Raw genomic sequence first — 17,022 nt, 5'->3', positions numbered from 1 at the left:
CAGATATTTGTTAGTTCTTCTGGTTTTCCTTGCAATGTGTTCAACTCAGCAAACCTGTCAATATTTTAGCAGTGAGGAAAAGTTGGATAGGCTGGGATTGTTTTCTTCGGAACAGAGGAGGTTGAATGACTTAATTGAGGTGTATACAATTGAGGGGTCTAGATAGAGTGATAGGAAGGACCTATTTCCCTCAACAGAGAGGTCAATAACCAGGGGGCATAGATTTAAAGTAATTGGTAGAAGGATTAGAGGGGAGTTGAGGAGAACTTTTTTCACTGAGGGTGGTGGGGATAGGGAACTAATTCCTGAAAGGGTGGTAGAGGCAGAAACCCTCATCACATTTAAAAAGTACTTGGATATGCACTTGAAGTGCCAAAATCTACAGGGCTACTTCTCACTCGCTCTCTTTTAAGACTCACCTCTTTGCCCAAGTTTTTAGTCACTCCTCCAATATCTCGTCCTTTGGCTCGTCATCCAGTTTTGTCTGATTGCACACCTGTGACACGCCTTGGAAGTTTTCTATACGGGTACAGTAGCATAATGGTTATGTTACTGGACTAGTAATCCAGAGGCCATGATCCGGAGACGTGAGTTCAAGTCCCACCACGGCAGCTGGGGAATTTAAATTCAGTTAATGAAATAAATCTGGAATAAAAAGCTAGTGTCAGTAATGGTGACCATGAAACAACCGGATTGTCGTAAAAACCCAACTGATTCACTAATATTCTTTGGGGAAGGAAATCTGTCGTCCTTACCCAGTCTGGCCAATCTGTGACTCCCGACCCATAGCGCAGAAGGAGGCCATTTTGGCCCATCGTGTCCGTGCCGGCCGACAATTAGCCGCACGGCCCTCGGTCAGCTTCCCTGAAGGTTGACTCTTAACACAGCAATGGGGTTGACTCTTAACTGTCCTCTGTTGTATCAAAGGGCAGTTAGGGCTGGGCAATAAATGCTAGTCTTGCCAGCAACAACACCAGCTTATATTTATATAGACCCTTTAACGTAGTGAAACGTTCCAATGCGCTTCACAGGAGTATTACGAGAGAAACATCCTGTGAATGAATGAAATATCAAGAAATGCAAGTTCGGCCAACAACATTATACTAGCTGGGCGCCCCAATGCTATGCCTCCATACAGGCAACCGCAACATCCGAAGGTTTTACTGCCTGCACTTGTAATGGCGTATGACTAAACTATTCAGAGAAAAATTGGCAGTGACCAAGCAGCCAGCCATGCTTTATGTTTAAGAAAAAGAGCTTTGGTTTCACCTTGAGCTGAGGCAGTGCAGCATGAGGCACAGCAGAAGCCTCAACTACTTACCATTTATATTGATGACTTGGATGAAGGGACCGAGTGCTGACGATACAAAGATGGGTGGGAAAGCAAATTGTGAGAACACAAAAAATCTGCGAAGGGATATAGCCAGGCTAAGTGAGTGAGCAAAAATTTGGCAGATGGCGTATAACGTGGGAAAATGTGAGGTTATCCACTTTGGCAGAAAAGATAGAAAAGCAAATTATTATTTAAATGGAGAAAAAGTGCTACAGTACAGAGAGACCTTGGGGTCCTTATGCATGAAAAGTTAGTATGCAGGTACAGCAAGTGATCAGGAAGGCAAATGGAATGTTGTCCTTTATTGCAAGGGGGATAGAGTATAAAAGCAGAGAAGTCCTGCTATAACTATACAGGGTATTGGTGAGGCCACACCTGGAGTACTGAAACTAGCGGACATAGTCTCAGAATAAGGGGCCACCCATTTAAAACTGAGATGAGGAGGAATTTGAGGAGGGTTTTAAATCTGTGGAATTCTCTGCCCCAGAGAGCTGTGCAGGCTGGGTCATTGAATATATTTAAGGCGGAGATAGACATATTTTTAAGGGTAAGGGAATAAAGGGGAGCGGGCAGGGAAGTGGAGCTGAGTCCATGATCAGATCAGCCATGATATTAAATGGCAGAGCAGGCTCGAGGGGCCAAATGGCCTACTCCTGCTTATTATGTTATGTTCTTCGACTCAGCTGATACCAAGATTGAGGGATTGCTGGAGGAGGTGGTCAAAATGACCATCAGGCTATTGATGTTACCAAATGTAATGTATGCACCTTTGAGTATGCTCTCAGGTTTGTGGAACTGTTGAAGGACTGGAGTGCATCGTTACCCCCGGCAACTAAATTTTAATTTGATTTTATATGTTTTAAAGTTTAATTTGTTTTAATTGCCGGTTTTAGTGTCCCCCTCCCCTTTTATAGGGGGCACTTGTAAAATATATCATTTTAATGCCCAAAAAATCTCTCAAAAAAAACACAAAAAACCCCCCAAAAAATTTTAAGAGGGCAGTTAAAAGTGTCTGGAGTGTCACCCAGATCAGGGGGCACTTGATCTAATGTTTATTTTGTTTACTCTAAAAGAGTTGTGGAACTGTTGAATTGAGTGGTTTTGGCAGTCACATGATGTTCAGAAGACTCCATAAAACCCCAGTTTTAGGTCCAGGGGATCCACGATGAAGCAGGTGGTTGTGAGCCTGGTGGATGAACTGGTAATGTGTCATCGTCGTAGGCAGTCCCTCGGAATCAAGAAAGACTTGCTTCCACTCTTAATATGAGTTCTTAGGTGGCTGAACAGTCCAATACGAGAGCCACAGACTCTGTCACAGGTGGGGCAGATAGTCGTTGAGGGAAGGGCTGGGTGGGACTGGTTTGCCGCACGCTCTTTCTGTTGCCTGCGCTTGATTTCTGCATGCTCTCGGCGATGAGACTCGAGGTGCTCAGCGCCCTCCTGGATGCATTTCCTCCACTTAGGGCGGTCTCTGGCCAGGGACTCCCAGGTGTCAGTGGGGATGTTGCACTTTATCAGGGAGGCTTTGAGGGTGTCCTTGTAACGTTCCCTCTGCTGACCTTTGTCTCGTTTGCCGTGAAGGAGTTCAGAGTAGATCGCTTGCTTTTAGGAGTCTGTGTCAGACATGCGGACAATGTGACCTGCCCAGCGGGGCTGATCAAGTGTGGTCAGTCCTTCAATGCTGGGGGTGTTGGCTTGTCCGAGGACGCTGATGTTGGTGTGTATCCTCCCAGGGAATTTGTAGGATCTTGCGGAGGTATCGTTGGTATCATCTCTCCAGCGACTTGAGGTGTCTGCTGTACATGGTCCATGTCTCTGAGCCTACAGGAGAGCAGGTATTACTACAGCCCTGTAGTCTATGAGCTTGGTGGCAGTTTTGAAGGTCTGGTCTTCAAACACTCTTTTCTCAGGCAGCCAAAGACTGGCGCACTGGAGGCGGTGTTGAATCTCGTCGTCAATGCCTGCTCTTGTTGATCAGAGACTCCCGAGGTATGGGAAGTGGTGCACGGTGTCCAGGGCCGCGCCGTGGATCTTGATGACTGGGGGACAGTGCTGTGCGGCGAGGACAGGCTGGTGGAAGATCTTTTGTCTTACGGATGTTTAGCATAAGGCCCATGCTTTCGTATGCCTCAGTAAATAAGTTGACTATGTCCTGGAGTTCAGCCTCTGTATGTGTGCAGACTCGGGCATCATCCGCGTACTGTAGCTCGACGACAGAGGTTGGGGTGGTCTTGGACCTGGCCTGGAGATGGTGAAGGTTGAACAGGTTCCCACTGGTTCTGTAGTTTAGTTCCACTCCAGCGGGGAGCTTGTTGACTGTGAGGTGGAGCATGGCAGCAAGAAAGATTGAGAAGAGGGTTGGGGCGATGACGCAGTCCTGTTTGACACCGGTCCGGACGGGATTGGATCTGTAATGGACCCGTTGGTAAGGATAATGTGTAGTGTGATAGTTAAATCTTTGTTAATAAACCAACTAGTTCTTAATTGCAATATGTTGCCATAACTTCTTAAGCCAAGAACCCATGAAGCAAATACATTACAATAAACTAACATTATTAAATGATTTTAATCTTGTTCTGGTGTTAACATGATTTTGTCTCTAGGGTAATTAGATTCTCAGTTTCTCTTGCCTGCCTCAATCCAACGTTAAGTTTCTCGGGCCGTGCATGTGAATCTTATTGCCCAGCACCAGCATTTAAAATAAACTGTTGCAAGTAGCTCTATTGTGAGTATAATCCTTGTTATAATGCCTCTACTTGTTTATTTTGGGTCTGCTGGACTAGCGAGTAGGTCGTAGTGACTAACCCATTACGTAATTGCCTACCACAGAGTTAATCTTGGTTTCTTAATGCATGAGTAAAATTATGTCGCAGTATATGTTTCTGGCACTTGCACATATTCAGCATAAAAACTTTGCAAAAAGAAATGGTGATCATCACTTTCACAGTTGTGGGAGCAAGACAACTGTGCACCTTTAGGAGGCAGCTGTTGCTACCAATGTATTCCTTCAGTGGCTGACTATGATTTTAATGCAGCCTATTACATTTTTCCTTAAAATCATCCACGTTGTAAAGTTATTATTTTTTCTTCTATGCTAGAACATCCAACACAGGAAATATGCAAAGTGGAAGGCAGCCTATATCCACAACTGCTTGAAAAATGGTGAAACTCCGAAGTCTGGACCGATGGGGATGGAAGAAGATTTATTAGGTAAAAATCAGCTTTTGGTACAAATGAGGGCAAAGAATGAAAGAAAGACTTGCATTATATAGCGCCTATCACGACCTCAAGACATCTCAAAGTGGTTGGGGGGGGATCTGGTGCCGCTTCCTGGGGAAGACGTTGAATAGGGACAATCGTATTGCCCTGCAGCAAGAGATCGAAACTCGCAGGCTTACTCTCAGGCCTCCTGTACGTCGTAGCAAGGCACATTCTCTGTGTGGCTTCCTGCTTACGAAATCATGCATTGCACTCCAGAGATCATAAGATAGAGGAAATAGCTCAATTAGGCAGGGAGTGTTACCAAGAAATTCAAGAATTCTCTTGAACATTTTTCACAGCTCATTGTGGCCATGTAGTTGAGTGATTTGTGGGTTACTGTGATGTTGACTTTCCTCAGTTTTTAAAAAAAAAACCGCTTTATTTCTGGAGAAAATAAAATTGCGGTCTCCATTTTCAGAATTGATGCACAGTTGTGAGATTGCAAGTCAGCGCTGACTAGTTAAAAAATTAAAAAGAAAATACAGGAAAACATTCAGCAGGTCAGGCAGCATCTGTGGAGAGAGAAACAGAGTTAATGCTTCCGCTCGATGACCTTTCATCAGAACTGACGATCGACCTGAAACACACACACACATGCTGCCTGACCTGAGTGTTTTCCAGCATTTTCTGTTTTCTGTTTAAGATTTCAGTAGCCGCAGTATTTTGCTTTTGTTTTGATGTCTGTAGTTAAGTTTCTTCAGAGCTTATTCTTCTCGTAATGGTGCTTAATTGCTGTCCTGCACATCCGTAAAAAAAATAAATATGGGACACACCCAGTATACTACCAGCTTCTAGGGTGGGGGGGGGGAAAGCTTCAACTCTTGGGCTCGGAATGGTTGGAAAGGTGAACTGTAATCAATCTTGTGCTGAAACTCAAATATACTTAAACATGTGAAAATATTATTGGAACACCTCAATAAATAAAATGATCCCTTCGTTGAGCTGCATTTGGAAACCCTTTGAACATAATCCCCAGCAAGACAAGCTTTACTAAATTGTGCATCAGTGCCAAGTAACTTACCACATTGAAATAAAGAAAGAGATTGCATGCATACAGCACATTTCACGACCTCAGGACATCCCAAAGTGCTTTACAGCCAGCGAAGTACTTCTGCAGTGTCATCACTGGAAAAGCGGATGCCAATTTGCACACAGCATGCTCCCACAAGCAGAAATGTGATAATGACCAGATAACCTGTTCGTTGAGGGATAAATATCGGCCAGGACACCGGGGAGAACTTCCCTGCCCCCCCCCTCGGAAATAGTGCTGTGGGATATTTTACGTCCACCATTTTACGTCTCATCTGAAAAACGGCACCTCCGACAGTGCAATGCTCCCTCAATATGGCAGTCTGGATTATGGGCTCAAGTCTTCAGTGAGATTTGAACCCACTGTCTGAGGCGACAGTGCTACCCATGGCTACACATTGTTCCCAGTATGCAAGATCTTGCACATTTTTTCAAATGTTTTTACTCAAATGCTTTCAACTTTAAAATGACTTACACTACATAAATCTTCGAGTAATCCCATTTTTAAACAGATCATCGCTTTAAGTCTCGATTTTTATGGACCACAGCACAGTGGGTTAGCACACTAACGTCCTTTAACCTCTGGGACCTGGGACTAAATACAGTTCATTTCAGCTTGATCTCTTTCCAGCCACTCCTGCAAGGGCCCGCGATGAAAATAGTTCCTGTTGGGGATGTTTCGCAGCACGGAACTACATGTAATTCATCAATAGTTGGCACTGAATTTGGCAATCGAACGCAAAGAAGCCGCAAAGGTATGGCTATGGGAAATGTCATGTTGAGGGCTGGGTGCATTTCTGATGGGGTTAAGGTGCATTGTTGCAGCAATGTCAAGGGAGCCTTGCTTGGCATCTGGCCTTTGCTACAACTGACCGAGTACCTAACACTGCAACAAGGTGCCCGAAGTGGACAAGTCTTCCATTCCCCATGACTGACATGCTTGATTTTAAGCACAAATTTACCATCTTTGGAGAAGGCAGGGAAATCACCAAGTGTCAGCCCATGGCTCAGTGGGCAGCACCCTCGCCTCTGAGTCAGAAAGTTGAGAGTTCAGTCCCACTCCAGAGACTTGAGCAAAAAATATTCAAGGCTGACATTCCAGTGCACTGCCGAGGGAGTGCTGCACTGTCGGAGGTGCTGTCTTTCAGGTGAGCAGTGAATGTAAAAGACCCCATGGCAATCTATCGAAGAAGAACAGGGGAGTTCTCCCCGGTGTCTTGGCCAACATTTATCCCTCAACCAACATCACTGTAACAGATCATTTGGTCTTTGTCACATTGCTGTTTGTGGAACCTTGCTTGTGCACAAATTGGCTGCCACATTTCCTACATTATAAAGGTGACTGTATTTCAAAAGTACTTAATTGGCTGTAAAGCACTTTGCAACATCGTGAGTTTGTGAAAGGCACTACATAAATGCAAATCTATCTTTCTTCCTTCACAATTAATATTGGAATGACTTTCATTTCTCAGCATTGTTGATTGTAGTAAGGCAGTAATAGGTGACGGGCAGGTACCAAACTGCTTTGGCTAGTATTTAGTGATGTCCAATAGAGCAGATTAAGATGTTCTTAGCCTTCTCTGACACTGTCACGTAATGAGTTATTGACCTCAACATATTGTTTAAATTGTGTCAGCTTAAAAAAAATTGTTAGCTGCAACATTTTGTGCAGCGCAAAGCCAAATATCAGATGCAAATAAGCCTGCTTCATAAGATATTTGAGAGAGACTTTCTAATTCTCTTTGACTTTCATGGCCATTACAAGAACCCCATTGTTTGAAGGCATAGCCTGCAAGTCTCGTCTCATTTTCCATTAGCAAGTGGAGGAAACTAATGAGTAAGTAGAATGGAATGGGAGAAAAGTCTGCATTGAAGCAGAGTATAAGTGCTGCTGTATAACCTCACTCATTAGCATATATTGAGTGCTTTTGTTGGTGACTTTTTCTGGGTGAACCTTTTGAGCAACTGTTGCTGAAACCTATTAAACACTTGCATTTACATATCACCTTTCACAGCCACTGGACGGTCCCAAAGCACTCTATAGGCAATGAAGTACTTTACGAAGTGTAGTCACTGTTGTAATGTGGGAAATGCAGCAACCAACTTGTGCACAGCAAGCTCCCACAAACAGCAATGTGATAATGACCAGATAAACTGTTTTTGCTCTGTTGGTTGAGGGATAAATATTGGCCAGTACACCGGGGATAACTCCCCTGCTCTTTGAAATAGTGCCGTAGGATCTTTTATGTCCACGAGTCAGGGCCTCGGTTTAAAGCCTCATCTGAAAGACGGCACCTCCAGCAGTGCAGCACTCCCTCAGCACTGCACTGGGAATGTCCACCTAGATTTTTGTGCTATTCATCTATGGCGAATTTAAGTCAGGTTTGTTCCCGAGATCCAGACACACGCACGTTCTAGCAGAGATGTATATCCTTTGGTGGAACCACACGGCATAAACTTAAAATCCAACCTAGGCAGTTCAGGGTGATTACGGGAAGTACTTTTTCTCTCAAAGGGTTGTCGAAATCTGGAACTCTCGTACCCCAATAGGCGGTTGTAGTTGGGGGTCAACTGGACATTTTAAAAACTGAGATTGATCGATTTTTGTTGGCTGCGTTTATCAAGGGATATGAAGCAAAGGTAGGTAAATGGAGTTGCGATACAGGTCAGCCACGATATAATTGAATGGCTTAACAGGCTCGAGGGGCTGTTCCTATGTCTGAATGGGGGAAATGGCTGATTTGTCCTCTCCAATCCAGAGATCTCAGACCAACTGTGAGGGATATGAATGGTTGAACCGCTATAATAAAGACAGAAAATGTTGCAAATCACAGCAGGTCAGGCAGCATCTGTGGAGTGAAATGAGAGTTAACGTTTCAGATCTGTGACCCTTCATCAGAACTTAGTTAGGAGTTCTGACAAAGGGTCACTGACCTGAAACGTTAACTCTTGTTTCGCTCTCCACAGATGCTACCTGACCTGCTGAGTATTGCCAGCATTTTCTCTTTGAGTCCAGCATCCGCAGTATTTTGCTTTTGTAGAACCGCTGTCTGATTGTATTGTTAATGATTTACAAGCACTCTTGAAATATTGAGTAACCAAATGCAATATCTGTTTGCAGATAAAGAGAATGAAGATGACGGCTCCCTCCCACAGCCCTCCATCTCCGCTAACCCCGCTGACTCCATGCCAACTACGGACCTCTCCAACATACAGATCGCTCCCGGAGCTCACCCGCCATCAAATTTCTCAACCATTCACATCCCTCCCGGCGCGCACGCTCCAGCCAATACTCCAGCAGAAGTGCCCAGTAGCTCAGGTACGTACTGTGCACTGCAGCATTGTGGAAGAAGCAGAGAGCGGGTTAAAAGGGCAGGTAACATCCTGGGGCAGGCACGAGGCTACATTTCCTGTTTGTTCACTCTCAGCATAGGGTCTCGCCCTCGCATGGGCTTTGGGCAATCACATGCACATAGCCTCTGATTTTCCTGGATGGGAAATGGTGGGCTGCAGCAGCACAGTAATGCAATCAGAAAGCTTACCCAGTGGCAGACAGTGAAACCTGATGCCATAAGAATTAGGAGCAGGAGTAGGCCATACAGCCCTTCGAGCCTGCTGCACCATTCAATAAGATCATGGCTGATCTTCGACCTCAACTCCATCTTCCAGACTATCCCCATATCCCTTGATTCCCTTAATATCAAAAAAATCTATGGCTCTCTGTATTGAATATATTCAATGACTCAGCATCCACAGTTTTTTGGGGGAGAGAATTCCAAAGATTCACCACCCTCTGAGTGAAGAAATTTCTCCTCACCTCAGTCCTAATGGCCGACCACTTATTCTGAGACCATGACCCCTGTTTCTAGACTCCCCAGCCAGAGGAAACATCCTCCCTGCATCTACCCTGTCAAGCCCCGTAATAATTTTATGTTTCAATGCGATCACCTCTCATTCTTCTAAATTCTAGGGCATATAGGCCTAGTCTCCTCAATCTCTCCTCATTGGGCAAACCCCTCATCACAATAAATCATTCTGGTGAACCTTCATTGCACTCCCTCGAAGGCAAGTATATCCTTCCTTGGGTAAGGTGACTATAGACTGTACACAGTTATACTTGATGCTATCAAGTGTTCACATGGAGTATCCTACCTTCCCAGCCCAGGAGCTATCTGGCATGAGCGAGAGTACAGTGGGTATCCTCATAGATTTGCTTTTTCAAATATTACAGTGGCTGCTTTTGTATGGGGCAGTTCATTAGTTATGTTCACAAGAGTACAAGGGATACTTTCACTTACAATTCCCCTCCTGCAAATACCATGTAGAAATTCTGAAAATTGTATTAAAAAAGTGTACAAGCTTCAGATAAATGTCTGCGGGCAAGCATCGTCCTTGAACTTTGGAGTACTCAACGGCTGCAGGAGTCGAGAGCATTAGAGGAAATTAAAATAATGTACTTTTTATTAGTTCCTGGGATGTGGGCGTCACTGGCAAGGCCAGCATTTATTGCCCATTCCTTGAGAAGGTGGTGGTGAGCCATCTTGAACTGCTGCAGTCCGTGTGGTGAAGGTACTCCCCACAGTGCTGTTAGGGAGCGAGTTCCAGGATTTTGACCCAGCGACGATGAAGGAACTTCCGATATATTTCCAAGTCAGGGTGGTGTGTGACTTGGAGGGGAACTTTGAGGTGATGGTGTTCCCATGCGCCTGCTGCCCTTGTCCTTCTAGGTGGTAGAGGTCGCAGGTGTGGGAGGTGTACAAAAAGGCCAACGGGCTCACATCTTTGCTCTCCCTCACAGTTGGATACTTCAACCTCATGAACCACCCTCACCCTGTCATTAGTTAATGCTAACAGCTAGCGGGCGGTTTTAAAAAAAAATCGGTAACCAACTTCAGAAAAAGTCTTCCCTTAGTCCCCCAAGTCAGAACTGGCTAAACTACACACATGTATATTCCCTGTGAGACCTGACAATCTACCCTGCAAAATCCAGCAACTCCGTTCTAGATTTCTTACTTGTCCTGTATGAATGTTCTGGGTCCGGAGGTGTGGGAAGGGCTGTTTGTAGCTACTGTTGTGGCATTGATGGATTATTCCTAAATTAACACCTGTTAGTTTCAGCAATTTAAGGTATTTGCAAATTAGTTGACTGAAGCTTTACATGTGGACTCTGAGGGTCCATAATTTCCGCAAAAGTGATCCAGGTCACTCCACTGATGGACTTTGGATTGCTTGCTTATTTAAATACGTTGCACTACTGCTCAGCAGCTCTGCTGCCTCCTCCCCCACCCCCCCCAAACCCCAAAGCTTTGTTGTAATATACAAAGCAAGCGCTCTACTCAGAAATCCTACACGGTAAACGAGCCCCAAGTGGGCAACATCCCCACCGGCAGCTGGGAGTCCCTGGCCAAAGACTGCCTAATGTGCAGGAAGAGCATCTGGGAGGGCGCTGAGCACCTAGAGTCTCGTCGCCGAGAGCGTGCAGAAATCAAGTGCAGGCAGCGGAAGGAGTATGCGACAAACCAGACAACCAGACTTCCCACCCACACTTTCCTTCAACCACTGTCTGTCCCACCTGTGACAGAGACTGTAATTCCCATATTGGACTGTTCAGTCACCCAAGAACTCACTTTTAGAGTGGAAGCAAGTCTTCCTCGATTTCGAGAGACTGCCTATAATGATGGTAGTGTACAAGGCCTATCAGTTCTAATGCAGAAGAAGCATCACCTTCATTATAAAACCATTTAGTGTGCTCAACATTATGTCTGAAATATATTGCGTTTTAATTTCTGATGACAGGCGTTTCAGCGCTCAGCTGGGCTCCAACTCGGGCTCACATCCGTTCTTTGAGGCTTGACCGCAATATCAAGTTTGAATACTGTGGAGCACAAAGCAACTCATTGAAGTGGGCAAAATATGGAGTCAGTGGGTGGCTGGTTTACTGTGGGGCAGAGGAGATTTACCTGGCTTTCAACTTATAAGTAAGTTGAGACTACGAAAAGTGACCAGAATAAAGAAGTGATTGTTCTGCGAAGGTGACCACATGAGTAGCTCCATTGCTTTAACCTATTTTAACCAGCATGTTGAATGCAAAAAGAAAAGATTTGGAAATACTAGAATGGCTTGGACATTAGAGCTATTGTAACCCCAAATTTGGTTTGGAAAGCACAATTTCCCTATTTGTATTCCTGTTGAACTAGCACCACGTGATTTGAAGCTAAGTTGGTCTCTTGGGAACTTTATGTCTGCAATGTCATTGGCATTGCTCCAATTTTTCTTGATGCGACCTCAAAAGATTTAGGAACTGTACGAATATAACTGTCGTGGTTAAATCTAGTCCAGTGCAAGGTGTAATCTTAGAGTGGGGGTCCTATGGCAAGTTGCAGAATAAGATCTGAAGCGTAGGTCTAAGGACGGATTGTCTGAATGTGCACTCCCATGCAGAAGCCTCTCCAGTCAGGAGCACATCTGCCCTCCAACCCTGCAGGAATGGGTGATGCAGTGGGTCAGCCCACTGTCCCTCCACATGAGAGACCTGGATTCGAGTCAATCCCAGACTGATGAGTTGAAAGTCTCCTCCAACCCTCGACAGCCCTATTTTGAAATGGCTTTGGTCAGTCATGCTAAGAACTGTTGTACGGCTGCAGTAGAGTCCGTTGTGAGTTTGGGGCAAAGTAGAAACTGCTTTGTCTGACCTGGCACTAGGTGTTTCAAGTGTCAACCTTGGCTCCGTGGCATCACCCTCGCTTCTGAGTCAAGAGGCTCGTGGGCTGAAGCCGCACTCCAGGTGTAGGCTATGGAAATGTCACTGGACGCACGGGAAGTGTGCTATTTTGAGATTGTGTTTATTGGTGGGGCAGTATACGGAGAGCTTTATTCTGCACCAAGCCTCACTTAGCTTGGGTGTGCTTGATGCTGGCGTGCGTAATATGAAAAACATTCAATTCCCAGAAAACAATTTGAAAACCAGCTTTCGGGTGGGGACCACTGAGATGGGAAGGTTTTTCATTCTTTTCAATCCTGTCTTTAAGTTCCCCAGGGTCAGAAAACAAATTTCAAGTTGAGTTTGGTTATTTTCTCTCTGGTTGGATGCTTTTCTTTTCAAAACAAAGTTTAATTATATGTCCTGACTGCCCGTTTCTCTTGGTTTCCTGGGTTATGTGCCATCTGCAGCTGAGAGGGTGAGCAGTCAAGTGACCCCTAGATCTCCACCAGTGCCTCTCTGAAAACAGCTGTTACAATACAGCCAGAGTGCATCTCCGCCCCTCCTTCCCTCCCCCTCTCTCTCTCTCTCTCTCTCTCTCTCTCTCTCTCTCTCTCTCTCTCTCTCTCTCTCGATTGGAATTCCCTGCTCAGTGCCTGACCCGCGATGACATGTCAAAAAGAGGAAACTAGATTTTTGTTTAAATATTCTGAGTGATTCTGCAATGGCACCTCATTCCATTCCTGGCAAACCTGCCTCGTTTGTGCTGCGTGTGGGTTCGACCACACAAGGCTAATTGCGTGCATACTTAGAGCATGGCTTTGCCAGCCTGGCACAGACCCACTAATGGCCACACCAAAGATGACTAGCGTAAACCCGTGTGCCAACAGACGGCCACAGTTTTTGTTTCGCTGCTCCTGGCACTCTGAAAGTTGAAGACCCTCCAAAGGACTGCTGTCACTTTGCTCACTTTACAAAGTTGTTTCCAGTGACTATTGGTGGCTGGAGGCAATCTGTTAAGGAAAATGGGACCCAAGCTCGTCAGCAATCAGACAGGAATTTTCATTCCATTAAACTGCAGTTTTTTTTAAATGCTGAGGACCACAAAGCTCACACATCGTGTTTATTCCCATCCCAAAGGGAACATGGCAGCATAGATAGGAAATTTGTCAAAGGATGGAAAACTGAGAATAGTGGTTTTACGGATAGCTTTTGGACTGGAGCGATATAAGCAGTGGTCTCCTCCAGGGCTCAGTGCTGAGCCAATGCTCTTCTCAATACAGGATCATAGAATGATACAGTGCAGAAGGAGGCCATTCCGTCCATCGTGCCTGTGCTGGCTCTTTGAAAGAGCGATATAATTAGTCCCACTCTCGCTGCCCTTTCCCCAAACCCCTGCAGATGTTTTCTGGAATTTAGAAGAATGAGAGGGGCTCTCATGTAAAATTCTGACGGGATTGGACAGGTTAGATGCAGGAAGGATGTTCCCGATGTTGGGGAAGTCCAGAACCAGGGGTCACAGTCTAAGGATAAGGGGTAAGCCATTTAGGACCGAGATGAGGAGAAACTTCTTCACTCAGAGAATTGTGAATCTGTGGAATTCTCTACCACAGAAAGTTGTAGAGGCCAATTCGTTGGGTATATTCAAAAGGGAGTTAGATGTGGCCCTTGCGGCTAAAGGGATCAAGGGGTATGGAGAGAAAGCAGAAATGGGGTACTGAAGTTGCATGATCAGCCATGATCATATTAAATGGTGGTGCAGGCTCGAAGAGCCGAATGGCCTACTCCTGCACCTTTTTTCTATGTTTTCCTTTTCTTAAGTATTTATCCAATTCCCTTTTGAAAGTTACTATTGAATCAGCTTGCACTGCCCTTTCAGGTAGGGCATTCCAGATCATAACAACTTGCTACGTAAAATCAATTCTCAACTCCCTTGTCCGATGGTGGAAAAATAAGAGATGAAATTGCTGGACAGAAACGGGTTCATAGACTGCACAAATAGTTGCAAGGTAGAATTTAATGTGGAGCAATGTGAGTTGATTCATTTGGGAGGAAGAATGAGGAGAAGAAATATACACTAAATGATAATATAGTAAAAGCAGTGGAGGAGCAGAGATACCCAGGGGTTCAGATTCATAAATCTTTTAAAGTGGGAAGGCAAATAGGTAAAGCTGTTTTTTTTTTAAAAGCACACAGTATCTATGCTTTATAAATAGGCTTATTGAATAGAAAAGTAAGGAAAAGAAAGACAGACTTGGATTTCTATAGCGCCTTTCACAACCACCTCAGGTTCAGGAACATAGGAAGGTAGAAACAGGAGGAGGCCATTCAGCCCCTCGAGCCTGAAAGAAGAGAGAGACTTACGTTTAAGTAGTGCCTTTTACGTCTTAAACCGCTTTTCAGCCAATGAAGTACTTCTGGAGTGCAGTCACTGTTGTATTGTGGGAAATGCGGCAGCCAATTTGCGCACAGCAAACTCCCACAAACAGCATTTCTGTTCATCTGTTTTTGTTATGTTGATTGAGGGATAATATTGTCCAGAATACGGAGGATAACTTCCCTACTCTTCAAAGTAGTGCCATGAGATCTTTTACATCCACCTGAGCGAGCAGACGGGACGTCAGTTTAATGTTTCGTTCGAAAGACAGCACCTCTGACAGTGCAGCACTCCCTCAGCACTGCACTAGAGTGTCAGCCTAGATGTATGTGCTCAAGTTCCTGGAGTGGGACTTGAACCCACAAACTACTGACTCAGAGGCGAGAGCACTCAATCTGTCCCTCGCTCCATCTGTCTGAAGCTGAACCACACTGTTCGCAACCTTGGTGTAATATTTGATCCTGAAATGAGCTTCTGACGATAATGTTGCCAAGGGGCAGCCTATAGATGAGAAATAGGAGAGGGCCAAGGATAGATCCTTGGGGGACACCAGAGGTAACGATGTGAGAGTGGGAAGAGAAACCATTGCAGGTGATTCTCTGGCTACGACTAGAACCAGGCGAGTGCAGTCCCACCCAACTTGGACGATAGTGGAGAGGCTTTGGAGGGGGATGGAGTGGTCAGCTGTGTCAACGGCTGCAAACGGGTCGAGAGGACGAGGAGGGATGGTTTACCTTTGTCACAGTCACAAAGGATGTAATTTGGGACTTTGATGCGAGCCGTTTCGGTACTGTGGCAGGGGCGGAAAATGGATTGGAGGGATTCAACAACTCCAACTGGATTGGAGGGGTTGCGGGAAAGATGGGCACGGATTTGGGAGGTGATGACATATTCATAAACTTTGGAGAGGAAAGGGAGGTTGGAGACGGGGCAGTCGTCAAGAACAGAGAGTGAAGTGTTTTTTTGAGGAGAGGGGTGATGACGGCAGATTTGAAGGAGAGGGGGGACACTACCTGAGGGGAGAGAGAGTGCACCTTTAATAATGTCGGCTAACATGGGAGTCAGAAAAGGAAGTTGTATGGTCAGCGGTTTAGTGGGAATAGGGTAGAGGGAACAGGAAGTGGGACTCATGGACAAGATGGGCATGGAGAGATCAAGAGGGAGCTCAGAGAGAAACTGGAGAAAGACGCAAGTTCAGGGCTAGGGCAGGAAGGAAGGGAACTGGCAGAGGCAGCTGATTGGATGGTCTCAATCTTGGAGACAAAGAAATCCATTAGCTCCTCGCATTTGTTGCAGGTGAGTGTGGAGGAGACGGGGGAGAGGGGTTTAAGAAAACGGTTGGCAGTAGAGAATAGTAGCCGGGGTCATATTTGCATTCCAGAATGATTCTGGAGTAGTGAGCAATTTTGGCCGACAAGTAGAACCCGATGATGCTTTGTGATCCAGCCAGATCTGGCACTGATGGCTAAATCAGTTGTCCACCATATCCGTTGAAGTCTGCGTCCCTTGGAGTTGTTGAAGCGGAGATGAGGGCTTTACCATGGGTAATGGCCAGGGTGTGAGAGAGTAATTGTTTTAATGGGGACTAGGGCATCAAAGGTGGTGGTGAGAATATGGTTGAGCAGATTGCTGCTGAAATGTTGTGGTGAATGGCGGGCCAAAAGCTGGACAGTTGGTATTTCATAAGTGCAGTTGTAAGAGAATTGGGAGAGAGTTTTTTTCCAGGGGCGGACACAGAAAGAAGCAGGGTTGGGGGTTGCGGTAAAAGGGGAATGTGGATGGAGAGCGATACGAGGAAGTGGTCAGGCACAGATGTGCATGCTACCAACTGAGCCACGACTGAGAGCAGATGAATGGGACTAAGTGAATAGCTCTTTGAGAGCAGGCACAGTTAGCCAAATAGATTCCTTCTGTAATACTTTAAATGAAGGAACACTTTTATATCGCCATTGGAGATTTAAGGGATAGGTTTTTTCCACAGGTATTTGAATCAAAAGGAAAAATTCAGGTTGAAAGCTAGAAAGGTCTTTCAAAATATTAATGGGTCCAGGTTTTGGCGCAGCCCCGACCTGGACACCTGTTTTTCGCGGCCAATAGTGCGCCTAAAAAATACTTACAGATTCTCCGGCTCCCTGCAGGTCCTCTGGAGCTTGGCGTGGCGCGGCTCAGCACAAGCTGTGGGGGGGCGGAGCCAGGTCCCTGCGCTGAAAACCGTGCCGGGACCTCTGCAGAGGCGTGCTACAGTGGGCGCGCATGTGCAGCAGCTCCAGGCGCCCAAAACTGTGTGGGAGCAGCCCGAAGCACGCAGCCCCGAGCCCTGGC

General features: G+C 45.7%; 1 protein-coding gene across 3 annotated transcripts in view; it reads left to right on the top strand.

The window, feature by feature from the left end:
* vta1 (vesicle (multivesicular body) trafficking 1) overlaps window positions 1-17,022 on the top strand; it is a 226,161-nt gene that overhangs the window by 169,222 nt on the left and 39,917 nt on the right. For all 3 annotated transcript variants that reach the window (XM_070889089.1, XM_070889088.1, XM_070889090.1), the window contains exons 5-6: window positions 4,432-4,543; window positions 8,745-8,942. In XM_070889089.1, coding sequence (XP_070745190.1) covers window positions 4,432-4,543; window positions 8,745-8,942 — 310 coding nt within the window. The remainder of the gene's footprint in view (window positions 1-4,431; window positions 4,544-8,744; window positions 8,943-17,022) is intronic.

Source organism: Pristiophorus japonicus, chromosome 9, assembly GCF_044704955.1.
Source record: "Pristiophorus japonicus isolate sPriJap1 chromosome 9, sPriJap1.hap1, whole genome shotgun sequence".
Lineage (NCBI taxonomy): Eukaryota > Metazoa > Chordata > Chondrichthyes > Pristiophoridae > Pristiophorus > Pristiophorus japonicus.
Note: the sequence above shows the minus strand (reverse complement) of the source record. Positions and strands in the feature narration are given on the sequence as shown.